General features: G+C 44.3%; 1 protein-coding gene across 2 annotated transcripts in view; it reads left to right on the forward strand.

Moving 5' to 3' along the window:
* Nucleotides 1–570: 570 nt before the first annotated feature.
* klhl21 (kelch-like family member 21) overlaps nucleotides 571–27,238 on the forward strand; it is a 34,824-nt gene continuing 8,156 nt past the window's right edge. Inside the window, exons 1-3 of one of the 2 annotated variants that reach the window (XM_070544822.1) lie at nucleotides 571–706; nucleotides 22,160–23,236; nucleotides 26,093–26,498. In XM_070544822.1, coding sequence (XP_070400923.1) covers nucleotides 22,210–23,236; nucleotides 26,093–26,498 — 1,433 coding nt within the window. In that variant the 5' untranslated portion in view covers nucleotides 571–706; nucleotides 22,160–22,209. Of the gene's footprint in view, nucleotides 707–18,561; nucleotides 18,700–22,159; nucleotides 23,237–26,092; nucleotides 26,499–27,238 lie in introns of those variants that run through there. The other variant, XM_015967125.3, reaches the window with a different exon arrangement.

Consider the following 27,238-nt stretch of genomic DNA (forward strand, 5'->3'; position numbering starts at 1 on the left):
CCCTATTTATGAAACAAGATGGTACTAATGGAATTGGGGGGTTTGTCATAAAGCTTCAATGTTCACAACCGACAGCAAATCGTGTTCACCAGTAAATAACAGGAGTCTCATTTTTAGTTAAAAACTCAAGTATAGTTTTGTTTTGCACCAGAGACAAGAGAATAGAGAGGAAAGAGAAAGTAAAGAGAGTAGAAGAGGAATATAATATTCTAGTCTAGCAGCTTTTAGTAAATAAATGTTACAGAAATTAATGAAAAGAAAAAAAACTCCTGTAATATTAAACACACTGTCTGATATAAAGGCCCCTGAAAAACGGAGTAAATATTTGAATCATCGATTTGAACGTAAACCTGTTTAATCACATAAATGAACGTTTACGCAAGAATTTTTTTTAAAACAAAGACAATCTCACTAGAAGTCTTGGAGACTAGACACCCCATGAAACGACAACAACAATGTGGTTAAAATGAGCTAAACTAGAAGTAGTAACCTGGTTATTTTAAAACTACTTTAAAAGTCAATTCTAAATTCCCATTCGTTGAGTTAGGTATTTACGAGGGTGCCTGAAGGCACCATTCCTCACTGTCATGGCGCAGCGGAGGCCGAGTATCGCCGCTGCGGCAAACTTTCATTTGAGCTCGAATTAACGGATTTCCGCGGTTCTCTTCTGTTCAGCTCCCTCTTGAGTCGGTGCCGTCACACTTTGGTAAGTTATCAGACACCAAGCTGGTCTCTTTTGAATGTTGTTTCGCTCCCAGCGGAGGATAGTTGGAATTGAGCCGAAACGTTACATGACTAGAAAAAACAGCGGCACTAAACCCTGTAAACATGTCGCAAATAGTAAGCGCATTAATGTTTCTATAGTTAGGCATTTAAGGCACAGTTCTGTGATGATTTTACAAACGACTATGGGCCTTGAAGTAATAATGCACAGAAGCAAAAAGTTACAAAAACGTTTTGTTCATAATGTGTTTGTCTTTGCGACATATCTGCAAATTTGTAGGTTTTCTCAGAGCTGCACAAGAACATTTCAATATTATCGTTTATATCAGATAAAGAGGATGGGAGGGACATATTTATTACAAGATAATTAAAGACTGAAGCCTTCTTGTTCCGACAAACTAACGTGAAGAATGCCTTCATGGCGACCTGAGCATTTTAAAACTTTATATGGAAGCAAGTGAGTGAAAGAGCATTCGTCTGAGCTCTTTTGGTGGTGAAGGCAGCTCGTTTTTTCTAATTATACATTCTAAAGAGGACCCCATGTGGGTGTCTACTGCCTCTATAAACACTCCATACGTGAACAAAAACCATCCATCCGTTTTCTGTCGGTTTGGATTTAGGAATTATGTGCCTAAAATGAGCTGTTTCAAAAAGTCCATTATTGTGATGTCACAGTAGGGACATTAGCATAAAATCACCCACATTTGTTTACGGAGACATAATGGAGGGACTATTGCTCTGGGTCCATGCTGAGTGTGGCTCAACTTGGATCACCTCCACATGGTGTGGGTTGTTTTTACATTGCAAGAGTTGGCATGCTCGTCATAGTGTGTGTGTGTGTGGGGGGGGGGGGGGGGGGGGCAGCGTGAGTTGATCTGTATGTCACACTAAAACTATTAGCTAAACTACAGTCTGTTTTGATTGCTTGTTCATATTGTAAATGAGAACAGTCCGTTGTCTTTATGCCTGATTGTTTTATAATATTTTTGTCTCGTTTTTTTTTATCTTACCTGTTTTTCTTTTATGGAAAGCTATCTATGTGTCTGTTACTACTGCCTCTTGGCCATATCATCGTTGTAAATGAGAATGAGTTCTCAGTCGACTCATCTGGATGCATAAAGGTTAAATAACAGTCTGCTTAGTCGCTGGTTTTCTGTCAGACTTTGAACCTGGAAAAGGCTGAGATAAACAGGGCGGTGGGCAGCAGGCGGAAAACGCTGCAGAAACAAGTAAACAACAGTCGCTGATGTCAGGTTTTTGGGCCAGCTCAGTACGCTTGAAACCGAATCAAAGCGGGTACTGAAAATTTGATGGCAATCACAGGCCTGATACTGATGGGAAGTCTGGACTGAATTGAGTTGAGTAGGAACCTAGAATCTAGACCGTCATTTGCCCAAGAAAAATAAAAGGTCTAGCAACGCTTCATTGGAACCTCGCAGCCCCGTCCATTCTTGTGGCTGGCCAATCACAACACATTTATTTAGAAAAACTGTGTTTTTAAAAAAATTTTTATGTAGTTCTTCTATGAAAAAATAGCAGACTGCTACCTCTTTGAGCAGTCAATGGATGGCTTGCCAGGCTAGTTGAGTAGAGCTGTTGGAAAAGCGGGTCTGGGGAGAAGGAAGTCTGGGTCTCTGCTCTTTTGGTGTGTTTCAACCACTTTGAGGCTGACTGCTTTTGCGTCATTTGGTTCGGGTCGGTACTTTATTGAGGCAATACACGGCAGGATTAACCAGCAAACTTGTAACAGAGTGAGATACTCTCTGTGTCAAGGCTGCGGATAGATTATGAGTACTTTTAAATGAGGGGTTTTTGCATTTATAGGTGCAATATGTTTAGGTGTAAATTTAACCACAGTGGTTCTAAATCACACTAAATCTAGGGTCAAATAGTTTTTGTATTCAAATATTATATCGAATCCTCTATCAATCGGATCATCTATTTGAAAAACATTCAAGTGAAGAAAAAAATTCTAATGAGCTGTATTTAATAATCCACTTGTAGCACTACACCAGCTACACAGGGCTCTTCCTCACCACCCGGACCACACAGTTTGCCGGTTCAACTCTTTATTTGGCTCTCCTGGTCTGACCTACACACTCCCTGGGCTCGCCCCAGGTCTCTGAGCCATCACTCTTCTCCTCTCCTTTTACTCTTCAGCGACGTCCTTGATTATCAGCCGATGGCTGATTGCTGATTGCCTTCTCCACCGCCAAACCATCCTCGCACTCGTGTCCCATCTCGTCACGCTTCCATCGATGACACAGCGGCTCTACGTTCCTGGCCATGCCAACATCTTATCAGCCCTGTTTGCTCTGCTGGGTGGTCAGAGGCGGTGCAGGAATTGGCTGTCCCGGCATCGTTCCATGGAGTTCCACCATACCACTAGGGGGTCGAAGATCACGTGGCGCAGGAATCGGCCATCCTGGTGTCGTTCCCCAGAGTTTTTCTGCATCACTGCAGCATGCTTCCAGGTCGTTGTCCATTGGAGGTCAATGAGTGGGTGGGTCTCCTGGCATTGTGGTCGGTGTCCCTCCTCTGGTCCAATCCGCCAGCTGCTGAAAAACTGCCATTTTCCACTTTGGCCATCGCTGCCTTGACCCCATCTGATGGCTGCCGACTCACGGTTCTATTAAACCACCTTGGACAGTAACCGGCCCATCACCAATGCTCTGATCTGGCTGCATGCTGCCATGGTGTGTGTCGGGCCATTTACCAGCTTCCGGACTCGCACACACAGACACAACATCTGCTTTGCTCACAGCTTTATTCGCACCTCATACCCAGGTTAGCATTGCTGCCACGCTGAGACGCAGACAGGAGCCCAGTTCCTCCAGTCTGCTTCCAGTCTCTCTCTCTTGCATCTTCAGCGACATCCTTTATAGTCAGTTGGTAAATGGCCTGTATTTGATATAGCGCCTTCTAGAGTCCTGGAACCCCCCAAGGCGCTTTACAACACAACCAGTCATTCACCCATTCACACACACATTCACACATTGGTGGGGATGAGCTACAATGTAGCCACAGCTGCCCTGGGGCGCACTGACAGAGGCGAGGCTGCCGAGCACTGGCGCCACCGGTCCCTCCGACCACCACCAGCAGGCAACGTGGGTTAAGTGTCTTGCCCAAGGACACAACGACAGCGACAGACTGAGCGGGGCTCGAACCTGCAACCTTCCGATTACGGGGCGAGCGCTTAACTCCTGTGCCACCGTTGCCCCGTGGTGGCTGATTTCTGATGGCCGCCCGGTGCACGCCGGCGGACTCCCAGCAGCCCCCCCTGTACACACCGTTACGCCACTCATACGATTCCTTTTCAGAAAAGGCCGCCTTTTATTGAACTGCAACAAACCGTGTGAAAACTAATCAGTACAACTGCAATCCCCTACAGGGACGCCTGATCCTGGAGGGACACTAGCCAGCATGTTTGAGTTATTTCACTGCTCTAGCACCTGATTTTAACCAGCTGATGATAAACAAGACTCTGCAGAACTTGATGAGCTGCTGGACAGCGACTGCAGACACTGAATCAGGTGTTTTGGAGTAGGAGAACTAATAAACGGGATGGTGGGGTTTTTCTTTGGCTTGTAAAGTTTATGTTAGTACAACAAATCAACGTGCTTTTTCTGCCAATTAAAGCACAATTGAATGTATCCTTCAGGTGCAGGAGATTGATAAGCTGATTGGTGCTATGTCTAGAGTGATGAGGACTGTTGTGGAGAGAGAGAGAGCTTTGCCAAAGATCGAAGCTCTTGATTTACCCATCAGTCTTCGTTCTATGGCCGCGAGCTTTGTGTAATGGCCGAAAGAACTAGATTTCAGGTGCGTGGTTATTTGGGTAACAGATCATTATTGTTGAACAAGTTAGGATTACTTCATGTTCTATAGAGATTGACAGACCATGTGACTTACGCGCGATGCATTGTAGGAATTGAGGACGAAGGGAGATTTAAAAACCCGGAAGACCGAAAAAAGCAGCAGCAGCTGAGGCGGAAACGCCGTTGACCAAGAGGAGCCGTCCCCAAGACTCGCCCGAGGCCTCATCTCCCCACAAGGATATCTTAGATCTACTACAGTCCATAGATAAACGGCTTCTGGGATTTGAGGGACGACTCCACCTGCTTGAGGTGCTTCACAAGGAGTTCCAGGACCTCTGAACATCTCTGGAGTTTAGCCAGGAGCAGGTGGAACGTCTCGCGGCTGAGAATGCGTCTCTGCGGGAATCGGTTTCCTCCTTAACTGCAGGATTAGATCGGATCACCCAGGACAATAAAGCTCTAAAGGAGATGGTTCTGGATCTCCAATCACGCAGCATGAGAGATAACCTGGTGTTCGCAGGCCTCCCAGAGCAGACCGGAGGAGAAGCGGAGGATTGTGAACAAACCATCAAGAACTTTCTCCACACTCACATGAAGGTACCGGAGGAAACGGTGAGGAACATCACCTTTCATCGGGTACATCGTCTTGGAGCCAGGAGAACAGACAGCAGAAGACCTCATCCCATCGTGGCTAAATTTAAGCACTTTAAGCAGAAAGATCTTGCTAAAAGCCGCGGGAGAGAGCTTAAAGGTAAAGATTACAGCGTTAACGATCAGTTTCCTAAAGAAATTCTGGATCGCCGCCGAGTTCTCTTCCCGTTGCGCAAGAAGTTCATCCAGGATGGGAAGCGGGCTGTGATCTCCGTGGATAAACTGTTTGTTGACGGTAAGATCTACAAAGAACGAGGAGTAACAGACTGGCTTTATTAGACAAACTTCAGGTACAACTTTACTGTTATTAAAAGCACTCACTTGAACATGTCAGGATTAATAGCTGCTAGATCCGTTTAGAAATGTTCACCTATTCCCTCACCACCTCACAACCACAACACTTTTTCTTTTCTTTCTTCTTTTTTTCTCTTTTAAACCTTTATCATTCCTTTCTTTCCCTTTTTTTAATCTGCTTCTGGATTTTTACATCTGCATGGCACAATTTTTTTCCCTTTGCACACTGCAGCACACAACTTGCGCGCGCGCGCGCACACACACACACACACACACACACGCACACACACATATACACACACACACACATACACACACACACACACACACACACACACACAGACTCCATACACAGTCACACACACACACACACACAGACTCCATACGCAGTCACACACACACACAGACTCCATACACACACACACACACACACACACACACACACACACACACACACACACACACACACACACACACACACACACACACAGACTCCATACGCAGACGCAAACACATAGATTCCATACGCAGTCACACGGATAAGTAGCCTAAGGCATTTCATTGCACAATCAAAACACTGTTGGGCTTGTCTTGTTGTTGTTGTTGTTATTATTATTATTATTATTATTATTATTATTATTACTACTACTATTGTTTTTTATTATATATTTTACGTTATCATCATCAGCATTAATATTTTTATATTAAAGTTGTTTTTTTTTTATTATTGTTTTTTTTTACTACTATTATTATTATATTTAATGTTGCAAATGATAATAATGATTATAACAACACCCTTATTATTATTATTTACTATAAGATTAATATATGCGTTTAATTACTTATCTTATCTCATACACATGAAGGCGTCATATTATAGCTACTCACACACACATCTATGGGTGCACTAAGGTTTGTCTCATGGAGCGTACATGGGGCTGGCGCTAGAGAGAAGAGATTAAAAATTTTTGATCAGCTAAAGAGAGTGCAAGCAGACGTAATATTGTTACAAGAGACTCATAGATCTGCCACATCTGCAGATGAACTTAAAACACCTGAGTTTCCCAGCATGTTCTCTGCCTGCTATAACTCTAGGCAAAGAGGTGTAGCTATTTTAATACACAAAAACATAAATTTCACAGTATTGGACACAGTTTCTGATACAGAGGGTAGATTTATAATGTTAAAAATATCTGTACAGAACCAACGCTTATGTATCGTCAGCATATACTGTCCAAATATTGATGACCCTCCATTCTTTCATAATTTTTTCTCTGTACTCTCCGAACACTTGGACAGTCCACTTATACTTGGAGGTGATTTTAATTTTTGGATGAATTCCTTAACAGACTGGCTCAGTACAGCTGGGACTCAGCGCAAATGGCAATCCACTAACATAGTTAAACAGTACATGAGTGATTATGGGCTTTGTGATGCATGGCGATCTCTTCATCCTAACCGTAGAGAATATACTTTTTTTTCGCACGTCCATCACTCTCATTCACGTTTGGATTATTTTCTAGTCAGCAGTTCACTGTTGGCTGACATTTCAGACACTGAGATACACCCCATAGCTGTCAGCGACCATGCTCCGGTTTCTTTAACTCTGGTAAACAAGAAAACAATCCCACCAAGCAAAAACTGAAGGTTTAATACATCACTGCTTAAAGACGAAGGTTTTATAGAATTTTTTAAAAAGGAGTGGGCTTTATATTTAGAACATAATGACCTGCCTGGAACATCAGCATCTATTCTCTGGGAGGCAGGAAAGGCAGTGATGAGAGGTAAAATAATCACTTTCTCATCACATAAGAAAAAAACGGAAAACAAACGTATTCAGGAGTTAGAAGAAATCATCAAGTCTTTAGAGGCATCCACAGAAGAAGAGTCAATGAGCAAATTACGTAAATCCAAATTAGAACTTCATGGAATTATTGACAAAAAGACACAATTTTTAGCACAAAGACTACGAATAGAAAACTTTGAACATAGTAATAAATCAGGTAAATTCTTAGCTAGCCAATTAAAAATAAATAAAGAAAAAACTACCATATCTGCTGTTAAAGACTCAACCGGGAATATAGTATATGATCCTGAAAGAATAAACAACACCTTCAGAGACTTTTACCAAACGTTGTACTCACCACAGATAAACCCATCAGATAATGAGATCAATGAGTTCCTTGACAGGATAACACTTCCTAAATTATCAGACAGCCAAGTTACAGTCCTGGACTCACCACTAACATCAGCGGAGCTCCAGGAAGCCCTTAAATCCATGACTAATAGGAAAGCTCCAGGTCCAGACGGGTTCCCAGTAGAATTCTACAATAGGGCTGCAACAACGAATCGATAAATTAGATGAAAATCGATTACTAAAAGCGTTGGCAACGAATTGCGTCATCGATTCGTTGTGTCGCACAACTCTTCCAAAAGCGCCCCCCCCCCCCCTTCCTGCCCGCCGTTGCGCGCAGACCAGAGCAAGTCAGATCAGCGCGAGGGAGAGCCGGCAGATCAGCGCGAGGGAGAGCCGGCAGATCAGCACGAGGGAGAGCCGCAGATCAGCGCGAGGGAGAGCCGCAGATCAGCGTGAGGGAGAGCCAGTACCGGCAGATCAGCGCGAGGGAGAGCCAGTACCGGCAGATCAGCGCGAGGGAGAGCCTGCAGACTTGCGCTGCTGCGAACCGGTTCCGCATTGTCGCGCAGCGATCCAGGCAGCTGCTTCCAGCGCACGGTCCATTCTCAAAGTGGCGCAACCAAAAAACTATAATTAGCACACGATCGTTCATGTCCGCACATGTTCTCTATTTTCTGTCTTATTTGTGCCTGAAGCTCGCTACTGCGGAGCTCATCACCTGTGCTGTGGTGATGTCACCTCACGCAGCATCGAAAACGCGCTCTGCGCTTTTCGGTCAGGAGATCTTTGATCTGCTCAAAAGTAACTGATGAGGTGAAAAGGTAAGAATCCAGGCAACAGATTTTCTGGAGAGTTTAGAGGAGATGCAGGAAGATGAGAGACAGACAGGACAGGAAAATAGTTAAATAAAAACAAGAAAACAAAACAAAGTGTTGAAAAGTCAAATGTAGGTAGATTTATCTCCACGACACGTTTTTACCAGTAAAAAACAATAAGTTATACACATGTCATATTTATACATCTGATACAATTCAGATCACCTTCAAAACTCAGTCACACACCCAGGGCCGTTTCAAGACATTTTGGGGGCCAAGGCAAAATGCCCCCCCCCATAACTGGGCTCCCCAGAAGCCTCTGTGTAATTCATGCCCTCTCCAGGAGTATTAGTTATACAGTGTTTATAAAAGCCCCTCAGACATTACTGACATGTTCTAATATTATCAGATGAAAAACTAAATGATCAGACATGCTGTCTCATCTGCTTCTTTTAAAAACTTGCAAAAAGTAACAAAACCATGTGAAAGCCACTATTTGTGGATTCTCTGAAAGTTTCCATGGAGTTTGTGACAACTTATTTTTTCATTGATCCTATCGTCTAATCTCACAGTTGAAACAAGCATCCTTAATAATCTGTGCACAGGAAGCTTACCGATGCTGTAGTAAAACAAAAGGTATAATAATTTATTATTAATAAAACCTTGTTGCAGCACTAAAGCAGAAAAATTAGATTTTGCATTAAATATGCAAAATATTTACATATGAATAGTTTTAGAGCCCTTTAATAGGCAGAATCTGATATTAATTTAGTTCTTACAAAAAATGGGTCCCAACATGGTTTGTGTGGCGTTGCCATAGTGTGACGTCATAGGCACAGATCCCCTGTCCTCTTGTTTGGAAATGGAAATATGGTCACCCTATATTAAACAAACTGTCCACCCGGGCTTTTGCGCTGCACAGAGACGCGTCGCTGCCTACGACTGAACGTCAGTTGAGAGTCAGTCTCATGCAGACTGACCAATGAAGAGAGGGCCTCAAGTTAAGACCCTCTCCTCATTGGTCAGTCCACACGAGGTGGGTCAAAGGTTACTCTGGGCGGGTTACGTGTTGTCAGGCATTCAAGTATTGAGTATATTTACTGCATATTACAGTAAAATATTCTGTATGTGACCACATTATGGTGATCCTTGGGTCGTGATGATGGAGCCCTTGAATATTGTTGCCCAGGGTACAACAAAGTGTTAATCTGGCCCTGGTTCCGCCGTCACATTCCCGCAGAAACTGGTTGATCACACCGGGGCCAGACTACTAGCATGTGGAATGTCCTCAGAAGCAAAAACGCTTTTAAAAGGGAGGGAGGAGTCCTAACTGTTGCTGCAGGCGTGTTGTGTGAGAGTGCAGTTATATACTGGTTAATATATTTTTGGGTTCAGTTGCTTTCATGTGGCCTAATGTGAGTCTATTTGGGATCATTGGAATGATCAGCAGCATTTCTTGATGTGACTTTATGGCAGTTGCCCAGGGCATCATCGCAAGGAGGATGGCATTCATTTACTTTTGTTTTATTTGGTATTTTTTCAGTCAGTTTTGGAAATAGTGATCAATTTTGATTAATTCACAGCCTATGTTTAATTACATTTAAAATAAATATTAACAGATGAGATCAAACAAAACAGATGAGAATTGCCCTTAAGCTGTTTAACTTAGACCAAGCATTTTAGATCACAGATAGATGTAGCTTAGGGTCTCTGTCTATATACCTTATAAGGCAATTTAGGTGATGGCATGTTGTTTTTCTGCTATTGAACTGTTTTCTAATAATGTTGTGTTAAATAAAGTGAAGGAAGGAGAGAAATAACGTTTCCCTAGCAGTTTTAAAAAATTTCCCCATGTAATCCGATTAATCGATTAATCGTGTCGAGACCCCATCCGATTAATCGATTATCCAAATAATCGTTTGTTGCAGCCCTATTCTACAAAGAATTCTGGATCATTCTGGCTCCAACATTTTTCAGAATGGTGAGGGAAATCGAAGAGAGCGGCAGATTACAACCAAACATGAATTCAGCCAATATTAGTCTCTTGTTAAAACCAGGCAAAGACCCGGCATTTCCTACCAGCTATCGCCCAATTTCTCTTATTAATGTTGATCTCAAAATAATTTGTAAAGCCCTGGCCAAAAGATTAGAGAAGGTAACCCCCTTCATAATACACCCTGACCAAACTGGTTTCATTAAGGGTAGACAATCACTCACAAATTCACGCAGATTACTTAATTTGATAGATTTCTCTTACAGTAGAAACATAGAAACTAGTATATTATCTCTAGATGCAGAAAAAGCTTTTGATAGAGTTAACTGGAAGTTCTTATTTGCAACTTTACATAAATTTGGTTTTGGGAACTTCTTCATAAACTGGCTACAAACATTATACAGTTCACCAACAGCACATGTCAGGACGAACGACCAAATATCAGCTAGCTTCTGTCTTCAGAGGGGGACCAGGCAGGGATGCCCACTCTCCCCCTCACTATTTGCTATCTTTATTGAACCACTAGCAGCAGCAATTAGGCAAACAACAGATATTAAAGGGATAAAGTGTAAGAAAATAGAACATAAGATCAGTCTTTATGCAGATGATGTTTTACTCTTTCTCCAGAATTCTCAATCCTCTCTCTCCCAAGCAATAGAACTGATAAACTCTTTTTCCAGAGTTTCAGATAACTCTATACTGGTTAAAATCCACAGTTCTACCAATTAATTTCTCATTTGTCAATTTGCTTAATACACAGTTGGAGTCAGGGAATATCACATACCTGGGAATTAATATCTCTCCCAAGTTAGCAGATCTAACCAAACTAAATTACATCCCACTTTTAAGGAAAGTGGAAGATGATCTTGCTAGATGGAAATGCTTACCAATATCACTCATGGGGAGAGTTGCTACAATTAAAATGATGGTCTTACCCAGAATAAATTACCTATTCTCGATGATCCCAAACAAACCTCCAGCTGACTGGTTTAAATCTCTGGACTCCTCAATTACTAAATTCCTTTGGCAGGATAAACCCCCACGAATTAGCTTAAAAACGCTTCAGAAGACCAAAGACAGAGGAGGACTGGATTTACCCAACTTTTATTATTATTTCTTAGCCAACAGGCTGCAATATATACCAAGATGGTTGCAAGATAACCCATTAGACGAGTCCTGGTTAGATATAGAACAGACACTTTGCAATACGATAGAGCTTTCAGACTTACCATTTATTAGCTCAAGCATAAGAAAACATGAAAGCTTCAAAAGTATTAGTATCAGCACCTCTCTGACAGCATGGTGGGAGTATCTTAAAATGACAGAGTCTTCACTAGTACCATGCAATCGCACACCTATCTGGAATAATCCTGACATTTTGCAAAACAACAAAATGATGAACCTTCCGGACTGGAAAAATAAAGGAATCCGATACCTGGAACACATATATGAAGGATTGGACTTCATTCCATTTAATCAAATAGTCTCCCAATTTGGAATGGATAAGAATAGCTTTTTAGAATATCACCAAATTAAATCTGTAGTCAAACAAAAATTTAAGCTCAATAAAATAGAATTACAAACACCACCAAGAGTATTAGACTTTTATAATCTCAAACCCCCCAAACTACTGTCTAAAGTATATAAGACACTGTCCAAAATAGACGATAAAATTGCAATCCCTATTGAAAAATGGGAGGTGGATCTATCAGTTAGCTTTGACCAGGACTTCTGGTCCCAAACTTGTTTAAAAACTTTTAAAATGATCAGACACCCCAATTTACAATTAATTCAGTACAAAAGTCTACACAGAGTACACTATAGAGGTCATCGGATGTTCAGGATGGGGTTTGTGTCGTCTGACACATGTACACACTGCACAAACAACATTCCTGACAATTACATTCATGCACTGTGGTCCTGCCCACCTGTCCAGGAATTTTGGGGTAGAGTATGTGAGGATCTGTCAAATTGTCTGAAATGTCATATCCCAACTTCCCCCTCTCTTTGTTTACTGGGAAACCTGAACGATGTCCCGATTGCAACATCTTTGGTTCACGTGGTTCTGACTGCCATATGCATCGCTAAGAAAACTATCCTCTTGAATTGGAAAAATAAAGAAACTCTCTGCATTAACCCGTATAGAAATCTTTTGTTAGATCATATTGCACTTGATATAGCCTCTGCTTCCACTTCAGATGAATCTCTCTGGGCTCCTTTGATCGGTTCCATCACATAGCGAGGGTGGGGGGCCGTTGATGTTGTCCTGCGGGATGGTGTGGGTGGGGGGTGTGGGGTCTGAGTTTGGAGTATCCGGATGTTCCCTGGAGGTGGGTTCACTGGGGGTGTCTGGGACTGGGGGGCCGTTGCCCCCCTCTGGAGGTGCTTGGGTTGCCTCGGGGGGTGGACTGCTGGCGGTTGTGAGTGGGGCCCCTTGGGGATCTTGGCGGCGGTCATGGGTCACTGCCTGGCGGCTGCAATGCCCCTGGGCGGGTCTGGGTGGGGGCCTGGGGGTTCGGGGTTTGGGGGTGGCCGGCCCCGTGTGGGGATCTGGGCGGGGCCTTGGGGGTCGGGTCCTGACATGTATGCTGCCGGGAAGAAGGCAGGGACACCCAGCAGTGCCTGGCTCGGGTTTGGGGGCCTCAGGTAGACCTTGGCTCCTCTGCCGTTCCATCACAGGGGAGGGGGAGGTCCAGGAGGGGGAGGACCCAACCTTACCTGGATGGCCCATGTCTTATATATTCTGGAAGTTGTGCAAATGCAGGGGTGGGCATAGATATTCTGCTGGGGTGGGGCTGGGTTGGTGCCCTCGGACTCCGTGAGGCTCTGTAATGCTGCTGCTTTGGGCCCTGGCAGGATGGGCTGGGGTCTCCATGTCTTGGGTGGCAGTTTGACAACAGAGGTGCCTATTGGGGCCAGTAGGGGAGCTGGCTCCCTGGAGGGCTAAGCCCAACCAGCCATTCCTCCCCATCCCCGCATATTTCTCTCCTCCTGCTCCCTCACATCATCACACAAACATACACATAGGATCTTGGGGGGTAGGCAAGTCAGGGAGTGCGGGTATGGACCCCATTTCCGCATTCCTGTGGAAACCTGCCCCCCAATTTTATTTGCACCTTATACACTTCCACTGACGACATTCCACACAAACACACACTTAGGGCCTTGGGAGTGAGCACATTCAACGGCATTTGGCAGGGGGATATTTCAGCCTCCTCCCGAGTGCCGGTGCCCACTTCCAATTTTAAACCGCACTTAGACACTGATGGCTGAGGGTGTAAGTGGGGTGGTGCAGTGGCATCAGCTGGCATATGCTGGATGATGCCCGCACTGCCCACTCACCACAGCCATGGAATACACCTCATGATCACACAACACTATATTGGAGCAGGCGGAGGGAGACTAGGGGTCTTAGCCACCTCTGTTGTTGCTAGGCTTCCTGGGGCTGGAGGCTAGGCGGGAGATCTGGCCGTCTGGTTGGGTCTGGGGTGGTGGGTTGCTGTGCTCAGCGTTGGGCGGGGGAGCCTGCTCATCAGCACCCCAGCAGAAAGGGTCAAACTCTGGTTACCGGTGATGGTTGTACCCAATGTGCAGCAGTACCGGGACCAGAGTGAATAGGGTGTGTATGGGGAGCATGAGTGGGTGTCCGGCGTGCATTTTTGTAAGTCTTGGGTTGTATGTGCATGTGTGAGAATGAGGGAGGGAGCGTGTGACTGTGTTTGTGTATGACTGTATATGTCAGGTGGGGCCTTTGGGTCCTCCCCTCTCCTGGAACTTCTCCTGATGATATAGATCTCTGTCCCCCCTCCCCCTGCCACACCTGGTGTGGGGGCTTGTGCCTTGGTCTGCCTGAGTGTTCGTGGCAACCGGGTCTGGGGGTTTAAGATTTTGGCAACTGCCTGTTAGATCCCGGTGGCTGCCTGGTGGGGTCTGGGTCCCTGGGCTCTGCTGGGTCCCCGGCGGGGGTGGTCGCCCCTGGGTCCCGGGTCGCTGGGTCCCGGGTCGCTGGGTCCCGGGCTCGGCCGGCTAGGGGGTGGGAGGCTGCGGGCGGGCCTGTGGGCTTGACGCTGATATCTCCAGGGACTCTGCCGGCTGATGGTTGTGGCCCCCCGGGGCGATCCTCTGTGCCTCTCGAGGGGGGCGGGGGCCTTCCTGGTTGCAGTCTCCTTGGGGTTCCTGCGTTCTGAGGCAGCGCCTGGATCTCTGGGACTTGGAGCTCCCCCCGTCTCCTGCGCATCTTTGGGGGGCGGATCTGTGGTACCTCACACTCTGTTGGACGCTCCTATAGAGAAACCTTAAATAAACAAGCGCGTGTACACACACAGGTGCTCACATGGTGCTCTCAAAAGTATGGGCTTGGGCACGTTAAACACAGGTCTTAAGACTATGGTGGGCACTTAATGCGTTGTGATTTATTATCGTGATTCTTCAGTTAAGCAATATTGATTATATATATATATATTTTCTTTTCATCAAGTTGACGCAGTGATAGGTAGATCTTGTTGTATTGTTGTTGTGTCCCTTTTTTTTGTGTCCCTTTGTTTTTTTTTTTGTCTTTTTTTTCTGCAGGTCTAGAAGCAGACTCTTGTTCATTTTTGTTTATTTTTGTGGACCCCCCCCCCCCCTCTCTCCCCACCTTTTCTTTTCCTTTCTCTTTCACCTCTGCCTCCGTGTCTGGTCGGAATTACAAAGCATTCATCAACAATAACAATAAAGTTTTAAGTATCAGGCGTGACATTAAAAGCAAACGCTTTGATGCTCCACCTGAGAATAAATCTGTAAGGCTTGTCACCAGCATTCAGACATCAATTCTGCTTGCTTCACAGCCAGACAGGACACGTTATAAAAAAAAACCCGGAAGACACAGTTTTTCTCTGTTGGGGTCAGTGTTTACATCGCCAAACAGTCATTCTGCGCTGTAAACTAGCAAAGGAATGTAACCTCTCTTAATTCACAAGGATGTATAAAATGATGGAGACTGCTCCCGGTCCGTACAAAGACAGGCTCGACGCAAAATCTAGAGAAAGGTACGAGGAGAAGATCAAAGGATTAAACGGGTTAGACCCCCACGAACACAAAGACTGGAGCAAAGACGTTAGCATGTTGCCCAACTTTATTCAAGCATATAAATATTTATGGTGCTAAGTGTGCGTGCATACACCCATGAAGTGTTTAGTAATGTCAGTTCTCTGCAACAAGCCCAAGTCCAGTTTACCGACGGGTGGGTCACTGGCTCCGGCGGATGTGGAACAACTGGCTGTTGTTTTGATCTGGCTCTCCGTCTAAACTGGTCAAATCTGGTGGTGGTCATCGCTTTCACCTCGATATGACCCATGTGGAGGGACGGAGCCCAGTCCGGATCGCATTCCAGCATGCTGTAGGCCGGTTTGCCTGCATACGACACAAATAGTAGCCCGCAAAGCTAATGTAAACAAAGCATTCCAGCAAAACAAATGGGCCAGCAGAGGCCTTATTTGTGACCCGTATCTACAAATTCGCTATGATAAATCACTTCACTGCAATACATAAACTTACCTTTATGGAAATGTCTAAAGCAGAGCAACATGTGACCTGGGGTGTCCTCGAACGTTAAGCTAGGTCTTCTGATAGTAGCAATCCACGCCATCCGTTGCCTCTTAGCAGCTTCAGACACTTCGCTGGAACAACCTCTCTCCCACGCAGGAATCTAAAAAAAAAAAACGTGTACCTTTGGCTATTAGCCCTCCCTGGTGTTCATGCGACCTAGTATGGCAATCAGTAGCACAACAAGCTCTGACCATGTTTGGGGACAACTGTCCGAAAAAAAAAATAGAATGGAATGAGCGCGCTCAGTGGTTTGAGGGGGGAGGGCTGTCCCTCATAACTACAATCCTTTGCGGTTTGAAGCCGGAAATGACGACACGTTTTCAATCTCAATTGCAGAATTTTCTTACTTTAATGTGCAACCTGCAGACAGCTGCCATTTAGTTCATCGGCCACTTTTCATGCCAACATAATTTCTATCCTTTGACGATATTTCAAGTAGGGCTGCAACTAACTATTATTTTCATAATCGATTAATCTGTCGATTATTTTTTCTATTAATCAATTAATGGGTTTGTTATTGTTTAGCTATTTAACCTATACAATTGATGAATACATTTCAGTTAAGAAAAAGAGAAACATAAGAGAATTGTGCAGTTGACTGCAATCTATTTTATTGCACATGAACACAGTCAGCGGTGTAAAATGAGCTAAACAGTGCAAAATATCAGTCCAGAATAATTTTTGGCATCAAAATATAAGAGGTAAATTCCATAAAAAATAATGTAGAATCTAGAATAGAGTTTGTAAGTGGTATGCATTGCTGGGGGGTGAGTGTCTTGTTCCCCATGCAGTTGTCCATCGTTGCTTGTTTTTTTCTGCATAAGAAACACAAATAGACTGAAATAAGTACACATATAAAATAAAGCAGCACACACACTACAACACTAAATCAATATTACATTATTTGAATTAATTAACAATATACAGTGATCATTTAATTTGACAAAAATGTGTTGTGAGGCGTTTTACAGCGTTAGACAGTAAAACAGCCTTTTAATAATAAAAAAAATGACTTTCTGAAATTCTCCTGTATTTAAAAATTGAAAGCGTACAACTATGCCGCGTTATATTCACCTGGACACAGCTCGTCTGTATATTTTTCTCCGCAGAGTTGTCCTTTTTTGAATGAGGAACATAGTTATGGGTTTGTGCCGTTTTTCTCTTAACGAGAACATTCTTTTAAACAGACGTGCTAAATTTGGCAAGCGCATGATACACAACACGGAGATTCACGATTGCATCTAGTCAATCAGAAGTAGAACACCGTAGACTGGCGCGGCAAAAAAAAACATGTTTAACATCCACTATAACGAACTCAGCTAAAACACTAAGTCCCAAATTTGATCTGCGTGTAGTCATGGACCACTATATTTAGCTTGTTTATTTTCTGTTACTTACCGGATTCACCGGACTTTCCTCTGCTGCATCAGCCCCCACATGTTTTCGTCTCAAATGTTCACTTAGGGACGTCGTGCTTCCGTGCCATGCTAGATGGTTTTTTACATATTTTGCAGGTCACCCGTCTTTTCATGACATCTAGAGTGAAGTGCTCCCATACTCGTGAGGTTTTTGTCCGGGGTTTCTCTTCAGTTTTGTCGCTTCTATTTTTCTTCCGTATTTCTTCTTGTTCCGCCATCTCTCACAGCAAGATGAGCGTCAGTAACGTGTTACGTCGTGAAAACCGAGGGCACTTATTGGCTCATTTCTTCTTCTACGGCTCCACTGGTAGATCAGTGGCTCAGTACTGCCACACACTGGTGGCAAATTTAACAGATTGTAACCGATGTCAGATTGTGGTAAAAAATAGACTTTATGCGGTAAAATGTGATTATTAAACAACTAATCGATCACTAAAAAAGTTGTTAACTATTTTAATAATCGATTATAATCGATTAAATCGATTAGTTGTTTCAGCTCTAATTTCAAGATTCAGAGACTTGAGGAAGACGTGTTTCTCTTTTGTTATTGTCACTAGGTCTGGGCTTTGAGGCTCCATGTGCCCTCCAGGAGAGAAGTTTGATGCCTTGTATGACTATTTGGACCTTTGCATAGTTGAACCCTGGTGTGGTATGTGTGCTGCTGTTCAGCCAAAGGACCAGTGGCTTAATAACAACCTTTAAACAAATCTCTGTAAACAGACACCTGTGTATTCTGGGAAGAAATGATCTCATCCCAACAGAGAGGGTGGAAGGTGTTTATTAGTTTTCTTGTTATATAACTGTAATTACTATGAGATCTATTAAATCCTAAATGTGACTTTGAACTCTTCCAGCCCAGGTTATGAAGATCAGACTTAAAGCTGTTGGTGATATCAGACTTTTATCAAACGTCTGTTCCTGGAGGGATGATCAGACGTGTTGCTGATTTATGTTTGATCTCGCTTCTGGTGCTTTAACTTCTACTCTGCCAGGTTAAGACAACTTACCCACCCTGACTTAACCACTGAGACGTACCACTAGTGGTGAAGGGAGGGGGTAACAGAAACAACTGACTGCACATGAGGTGTTGTCCCCAGAATCCAACCCCCCACTCCTGTCTGGAAATGGACACTGTTGGCGGTATTTATAGCTCCAGACCACAAGCAAGCTCTCTTTTTAAACGGGGAAGAAACTGGTCAAAATCAGCCGGGTGTATTCTAGACACTTACTGTGTCTGTAAAACACATTTGCTCGGGCCCATCAGGTAAGAGGAAAGACAGACTGTGTTTTGTTTTTCTTTTAATTATCTGGAGTTTTTTATTCATTGCAGGCAGCGATGTGTAACATAGGTGTGGTATTTTGCTTAATAGCTTGAGAAATGATGGCTTCTCTGGTAATTACTGAGAAAATGGTTAGTAGTTTATCCAGAACTAAGAAAACAAATGCCATACGTGTGTTTTTGGTAATATTTTAAATGTATACATGTATATTATTTTGACATCTTATTATTCTTTAGTGTTTTAAAAGCTATAAAAATGCTGACACTAGTCATTTAACTTAATAATAATAATAATAATAATGCATTGAACTTATAGAGCGCTTTTCTAGACCCCCAAAGACGCTTTCACACACTCTCACATTCACACGCTGCTAGTGATGGTAAGCTACTTGTAGCCACAGCCGCCCTGGGGAGGTCTGACAGAGGCGAGGCTGCCATTTGGCGCCGTCGGCCCCTCTGACCACCACTAACACAGGCAAGTTGGGTGAAGTGTCTTGCCCAAGGACACAACGGCAGGATACCCCTGGCGGGAGCTGGAATCGAACCCATGACCCTCCGATCATGAGGAAACCCGCTCTACCACCTGAGCCACTGCTTGAAGAAGAGTCTGTAAAATATGAAAAATGTAGTTACACATTATTTCCTCCTTTTTGGATCAAGTTAATATTTCTAAAGTCTAATTGAAACTGGTGACAAAAGGTCAACAACTACTTTTGCATTTTTATGGAGGATGGATCAAACTATTACTGTTTTTAATGGTTACTGTAGTAAAAATTCTTACAGTCATTATTTTTAAACTTATTTACTTTCATTCAGTTCTATAGGGAGCCTAAAGTTTCCCTTTCCGGTCGGCTCATGGGTCCCTGGGAGAACGAAAAAATGAATGCAAGTCAACGGGGCTAAAAACGCCATTTTCTAATCCGCTTTGCCTTACGCCCTGGATCGCACACATGTTGTGCTGCAATTTAAATGAAAAGTAATGATGGGTCTTTCGACCATGCCAGTCATGTACTTTGAGATTTATTAGCTTGTAAAAGTTCATAATTAGCACAACTACACACCAGAAATCGGCACGTCGCATATGTGACGTCACCACATAATCTCCTCTCCCCTAGCGTAGCTGCTACTAACCACATGACCAGATTCATGGTGGTTCTTTCCTCCTGTGGGAAGTTTGCTGAACCATTTTCCATCAGTTTTCTCCGTGTCTGGTTCGATGACGCCACTTTCGTGAAGCGCATTTGTAGTCTTGGACTTATTTTCACACACAACCTAAAACATCGTTCCCCCATTCAAAAATAAGCTCGTTCTTGGTATCAAAATGTGTCTTTGTCTGGGTGTCATTCTCGACAGCTCACTTTCTTTTCAAGCTCACATTAATAACATAATTCGGTCAGCATACTTCCATCTACGTTCCATAAACCGTCTCCGCCCCTCACTGACCCCTCGCACTGCCGCCATTCTCGTCCACAGCCTCGTCACCTCCCGTCTCGACTATTGCAATTCACTTCTTTATGGTCTCCCCAACAAACTCCTTCATAAACTGCAACTGGTCCAGAATTCAGCAGCCCGTATTATCACCAGAACCCCTTCCTTTCACCACATCACCCCGGTTCTCCAGCAGCTTCACTGGCTCCCAGTTAAATTCAGGTCCATCTTCAAAATTCTCCTCCATACCTTCAAAGCAATCCACAACCTCTCTCCTCCATATATCTCAGACCTTATAAGTATTCACACCCCCTCCCGTTCTCTCAGATCTCCTTCTTCCATCCATCTTGCGGTTCCTTCTTCCCGTCTCGCTACCATGGGGAGCAGAGCTTTCAGCCGCTCTGCTCCTCGTCTCTGGAACTCACTTCCCCCAGACATCAGGAACATCGACAGTTTTACCCTTTTCAAAACAAAACTCAAAACACATATGTTTAAATCTGCCTACGACCTCTGATTTTATTGAACTGTTTCTCTCTGTTTTTTTTTTCTTGTTTGGGCTTTATTATTGTTTTATTGTATTTTATTACGTGTTTTCTGTCAAGTGACCTTGGGTGTTCTGAAAGGCGCTTGTAAATAAAATGTATTATTATTATTATTATTTACATTCCCGGACATCATTTGTGAAATCCATGGCACAAAACAAGCAGAATTAGAAAATAGCGTTTTTAGCCCCGTTGACTTGCATTAATTTTTTCCGTCTTCTGGGGACCCATGGTGCGGAAGTAGATGGGCGTGACTTAGGCTCCCTATTCAATGGCCTGGTCGAAATTCATGGTATACTTTTGATGTTTATTATGTATTCAGCATCCTCAAAACTTAAGGCCCTGATGGTTTTCCAGGAAGGAGTTCAAAAGGTAGCCTGAGGTGATGTGTACGCGACACTAAAGTAGTCTGACGATGCTAAAATCAGAATGCAGCCTGTGACCAGGAAAAGCTATGTTTACTGGTGGAAAAGGGCCAGCAGAGGCATTGAGAGAACCCTGATGTCCAAAATTGTGGTATAACTGTTTATTAAATTCTGAGTGTTTGCTTGCTGTGTCACACTTTATGCAACAAATTCTTTTTGTTGTTGCGATTCTTGAAATGAGGCATTTAATCATTTTGACCTAGCATTGGTAATTTTTAACATCCGTCCATCCAGACGTTCCCTTGCCAGCTGAGAAACGTCAAAGAGTAACTAAACCCCAAATAACTTTTTTTGCATATTAACTGTATAATTGGGTCTTTACAAATGCAATCTTTCCGTTTCTGTGCATTTTTGACATGTTTGTGTAAACTTGATTAAATCTAGGATCTAGGTCTAAAAATGTCTTAGTGCTGCCCCCTGTGGCAGAACAGCAGCTATTGCATTTTAAACTTGTGATTGACTGGGGCTGGAACAATTTCCCGTCATCGGTACAGTCTCCTCCCACTCCCCCTCCCTCCCAGGATGGAAATCCCCCACACTTGGCCATGCCACTCTGTGCCTCCTGGCAATGCCCACTTTCATGGCATTTTTCAAATCTTGACCAGGGGTGGAGTTACATTTCCTGATGGTGTGCAGTCCCTCTTTAAAGGCCTTTTCCAACAGCACTACTCGGCGTGACCTTTAACGGTTTGGTACAGTCTGGCTGCTTTTTGTATTTGCCCTCTACTTTTCAGTCCTTGCTCCGTTGTCGTTCCAAGGGCTGATCCGGGCCGACATCACGACTGTCAGCCACTGAGTGGCCAGGGGGCGGAGTCACTGCTTTCTCCAGAGCTTTCTGGCCGCTGCCTGCATCCATTTCCTGGTTCAGGGTCTAACGAAAAGCCACAAAATTGAGCAGAATGTTCAATGTCAATGCCATTTTTGTGCTGAGTTGTGTTTCTGAGTAGCATACAGGTCACCTCACACTGATCCCCTCGTTTTGCCTCAAGTAAAGATTTTGCTCAGCACGCTAAGCTAATGTCTGACTTGGTGTTTTTGTGTTTCTTTCAGATGAAAACTACATTCTGAGCTCAACAACCTGAGACAGAGACTGGCCAGAGATGGAGAAGCCCGTCCTGCAGACGCAGCCGTCCACTTTACCTTTTTTTGACACCGCACATGCCTTCAACCTGCTGCGGGGAATCCATGAACTTCGCGCTGAAAGGAAGTTTTTTGATGTGACTTTGTGTGCTGAAGGCAAAGAGTTTCACTGTCACCGCACGGTGTTGGCGGCTGCCAGCACGTACTTCAGAGCTATGTTTGCAGGGACTTTGAGGGAAAGCGTAATGGACCGGGTGGTTCTACATGAAGTGTCAGCTGAGCTTTTAGGCCTTCTGGTAGACTTCTGCTACACAGGTCGCGTCACTGTCACTCAGGATAATGTGGACGTCCTGCTGAAAACAGCTGATTTGTTTCAGTTTCCTTCGGTGAAAGAGGCCTGCTGTGCTTTTCTGGAGCAGCGGCTCGATGTGTCCAACTGCTTAGAGATCCAGGACTTTGCAGAGGCCTATGCCTGTAGAGAGCTGGCAGCTAGCGCGCGTCGCTTTGTCCTCAAAAATATCATGGAACTGGCTAAAGGGACTGACTTTGAGCGGTTGCCATGGAAGCGCCTTCTTGAGTTTGTGTCAGACAACGACCTGTGCGTGGATAAAGAGGAGACAGTCTATCAGATCGCCGTGCGCTGGGTGAAGGCTGATCTTCAGCGACGGCTACACTACTGGCCTGAGCTCCTTCAGCAGGTCCGACTCCCATTTGTCAGGAGGTTCTTCCTATTGGCCCACGTGGAGAGTGACCCACTTGTCTACCTGTCGCCCACCTGCCTCCGCATGGTGAATGAAGCCCGCAGCTTCCAGTCCTGTGAGTACGATCGCCACGACAGGCCCTGCCACCGCATGCGGCCGCGGCCGTCCACGGGACTGGCTGAGATCCTTGTGGTGGTGGGAGGCTGCGACCAGGACTGTGATGAACTGGTCACAGTGGACTGCTACAACCCTCAGACTGGACAGTGGCGCTACCTGGCTGAATTCCCAGACCACCTTGGAGGAGGTTACAGCATAGCCGCACTCGGGAACGACATGTATGTCACAGGTATGTGTATCTCCTCAGTAGTGTGCAGGTTTCCATTCATCGAAGAAAACCGCTCTCACGGTGAGATTATAAGTGCATTGAGGCTGCTTGGCTCCTGACTGAATAGGCTACAGGGTCTGAATGTCGGCAAATGCGGCAGCACAGTGTGTGCTGCTAGTCAGCTCGGGTGTCATCATTGTCTGGGCAACAGCTGTGTGTGAAAACATTCATTCTCTGGAAACATCTCGTCACATTTTCACTCAGACTTCTGAGGACAGGTCGTTAATCCTGCTGCCTCAGCTCATGGCCTCTGGCGTAATGTTGGCAGGGATGTTTATTTTATAATCTAAATTGGATGGAGATCTGGTGACTGTGGAGGCCATTGGAGATGGGGCTGCATAATACATCGCAAATGTATCGTCATCGCGATATTGGCATGCGCAATACGCGTGTCGCAAAGAACGGGAAAAACACACCGAATGGTCAGCTCAAATGTTTGCCACACATAATGTATTTTGTCAGTCAAACAGAAGCAACATTTCGTAGAAATCAAATTGAGCCCTTCACCCATTTGGCCAATCGGGTCGGTTCTTATAGGTCAGGCGCCTGCCCCCTAGCAAACACCTGAGTTAGCTTTGTTCTGCTTTTCTTGGGATCCACCGATTCCCTTTCTTCACATCTTTTGATCGCAATTTTTTTCTGTTCCCATTTTTTATGATCTTTTAAAGTAAATTTTTATTTAATTGTTTTCCATTTTTTTTGTTCTTGAGTTAAGTATTTGTTTATCACGACTCATATCGTCATCGCCATTTTAATAACGTTATTGCACTTCGCAGGCTTTCCTAATAGCGTGCAGCCCTAATTGGAGAACAGTGAACTCCAGGGCTGCAGCCATCAGGTATTTTAGTCATTGAGTATTTTATTGAGTATTGTATTTAAAATGAGTTTTTGATGTTAATGGCTTCCAGAATTCTCCTCTCTAAAAGTTTGCCATGATTTGCCATCAGTCACTTATCTGGATTAGTGAGAATAAGTGAACAGTGTTCACTATAAACACAGGGGCAGCAGTAGCTCAGGAGGTAGAGCGGGTTGCCTCATGATTGGATGGGCATGATCGGAGGGTCACGGGTTTGATTCCAGCTCCCGCCAGAGGTATTCTGCTGTTGTGTTCTCAGGCAAGATATTTCACCCGACTTGGTCAGAGGGGCCGACGGCGCCAAATGGCAGCCTCGCCTCTGTCAGACCGCCCCAGGGTGGCTATGGCTACATAGTAGCTTACCATCACTGGCAGTGTGTGAATGTGCTATTGACCCTTTGCACCGACGTCACCTAATCACGTGGGTCCACCATGGTGGACGGCAAAAGCATGTAAACAGTGAGCGACACGATTACTAAACAAAGGGAAAAGTAGAGCCTGAAATTGTTTTTGCGATCAAAACAAAAACAAAACTCCTCCAGCATTCCTTCAACTAGTTCATGCCCAGTTCAGTCATCAGAGGAAGTAGCGCATCTAGCGGGGGGCTCATAGAGAGCGGTATGCTAACTAGCTTACCAACGTTGGCTTACGTTCTCTCTGCAGCTGTTCACCGATGTAAACATGTTGCTGACTTTGCCTAAATTTACCCCTCTGGATTATGTTGTAAACAGCGTTTCACTTTACACCAAAGCTGATTGTTAAAAAGTCCGGATCCCTACCAGCTTCTGTTGCTGGTGGTGCTACCGGGTTCAGCTGCTGCTCTCACACCGGAATGAGAAGATTGTTGGGTTATTTTTTAATAATACCAAGTCACCTGAAAAAGAAGTCCAACACACAGAGGATTAGAGCAATATTATTGTTCCGTTTTCTTTGCAAAGGGAGAAAGGTGAAGCAATGATCATACAGACCCGTACGCTTGGTTCACACAGTCTCGGCGAACATTCGTTCTCTGAGGGTTTTTATTAAAGCGCACACATCACATTCCTAAACTGCTAGGTAGAGGATCAGGTGAAAAGCTGTTTAACGTAGGGAGTAAAAACAGTGTCACAACTCCCTCATACAAAACCAGGTGCATTCAGTCAACATTCTATTTCTCATGGGAGTATAACTGATAACACAGAACAGCATGGTCTGAGGAAGGTCGTTGTCCTCCCTGTTGAGACGGGAAAGCTGACAAAGGCTAACACTTGCGTTTTAATGAAGCAACAGGTGTTTTACTTATAAGGCAGCCATGATTTTAAGCAGTAATGTCAACAAAAAACAAATTTTCCCTATCAAAGATCTCTGAACGCCGACGTTCATACAAATAAATAAATAACGTCATTTTAACACACGTAATCATACATCAGAGCTTTAATATTGTTAATAATTGTCTCGCTTTACACTACAGTGGACGGAGCGCAGCCTCCTTGGTGAAATACCCATCCATCAGGGTTATCAATAACTCGTATAAACGCATCACATGTATCCCTGTCCCTGTCTTCCTCCTGAAATAAATGAACGTTAATCTTACCCGGTAAAAACATGTTCGCTGCTAATCTGAGGCCTGCTAGTCCGCTTGATTGATCTCTGCAGTTCATCTCCATCCTCAGTCTCCATCAAAGTTATTAAAAAGAAAAAAACAAGTTGAGTTTACGTCCTTGTCTGTTAGTGCAGCCGACCACGCAGCAAGCTAAAAGCATTTTACTGTCAAATCAACTAAATAAAAGCGATAAAAGGCTACAAACTGGCTTGTTTTGACTAGCTTCACTGGAGTTTCTACGGGTGTAAACGGTCTTTTTGCCGTCCATCATGGCGAAGGGGGTGGTCTCATGAGTGGCGTGACATCACGTGCAAAGGGTCAATATAAGTTTGATGTATCATTATTAATATTAGTAACTCTAGATATCTGTGTCCTATAGGCGGTTCAGACGGCTCCCGCCTCTACGATGGTGTGTGGCGCTACAAGTCCAGTGTGAACGAATGGACTGAGGTGTCTCCCATGCTGAAGCCCCGTGAGTACCACAGCTCCTGTGTGCTGAAAGGCCAGCTGTATGTGGTTGCATCCGACAGCACCGAGCGCTACGACCAAGCTCTGGACTGCTGGGAGGCCTTACCAGCTATGCTGCATCCCATGGACAACTGCTCCACCACAGCGTGCAATGGCCGCCTGTACGCTATAGGCTGTCTTACTGGTGAAGACACAATGGTCATCCAGTCCTATGACAGTGACGTAAGCCGCTGGACCAGGGTGAGCTGTGGGCAGCTGCCTCCGTGGTCCTTCACTCCAAAAACAGTGACCCTGAATGGACTCATCTACTTTGTTAGGTGAGAAGTTTCCTTCCTGTCGGAGCTCGATTTTGACAAACGTTGTTATAATTTACTTTGGAAAATATCTGGATCCATCTCACTGGTTTCTTTAAATCTTTAAAGCAGTCTTAGCATAGAAACCCTGTTGTTGCTGTTGACTACATACAGCTTGGGATGTAGCATACGAAAAGTCCCTTGTAAACTAGGAATGTGGTAATGGCCACGAAGAAACGGTTCGCTCTGAGGAAAGCTGGCTCAACACACCTCCGTACGTGTTCCAACGCACTTCGCCGTCAGCAATATAAACGTTGGTCGTGGTGATGCCACAGTAGCTGCAGACGCCGCCCCGAACCGCCTCGTAGTCACTCATGACCAAAACCCTGATATTTAAACTCCTCCGTGTGGTGGTCTTCTCTGTTTATATTGGGTGGAACAGGAATAAAACTAGTTGTAGTTGTTGCTAAGTGGGTACCTGCATCGCCATGACATCACATGGAAGAAAAATACTGCCTTCACTCTGCAAAAGAAGCAACTATTCCTGATTATACCACAGCTATGCTATTGGTCCTACCTGCAGGTGTCCCTTTTGTAGTTTTCAGTCATATTTGTTCAGAAGCTTTACAGGGCGTCCACGGGTCCTTAAAAAGTCTTAAATTAGCTTTTCCAAATTTAAGGCCTTAAAAGTCCTTAAAAATGACAAATAATCCTTAAATTACCAAAGACCCAATAAAAATAAATCTTTTTTTCTATAAAAATTT

This window comes from Nothobranchius furzeri, chromosome 15 (genome assembly GCF_043380555.1).
Source record: "Nothobranchius furzeri strain GRZ-AD chromosome 15, NfurGRZ-RIMD1, whole genome shotgun sequence".
Lineage (NCBI taxonomy): Eukaryota > Metazoa > Chordata > Actinopteri > Cyprinodontiformes > Nothobranchiidae > Nothobranchius > Nothobranchius furzeri.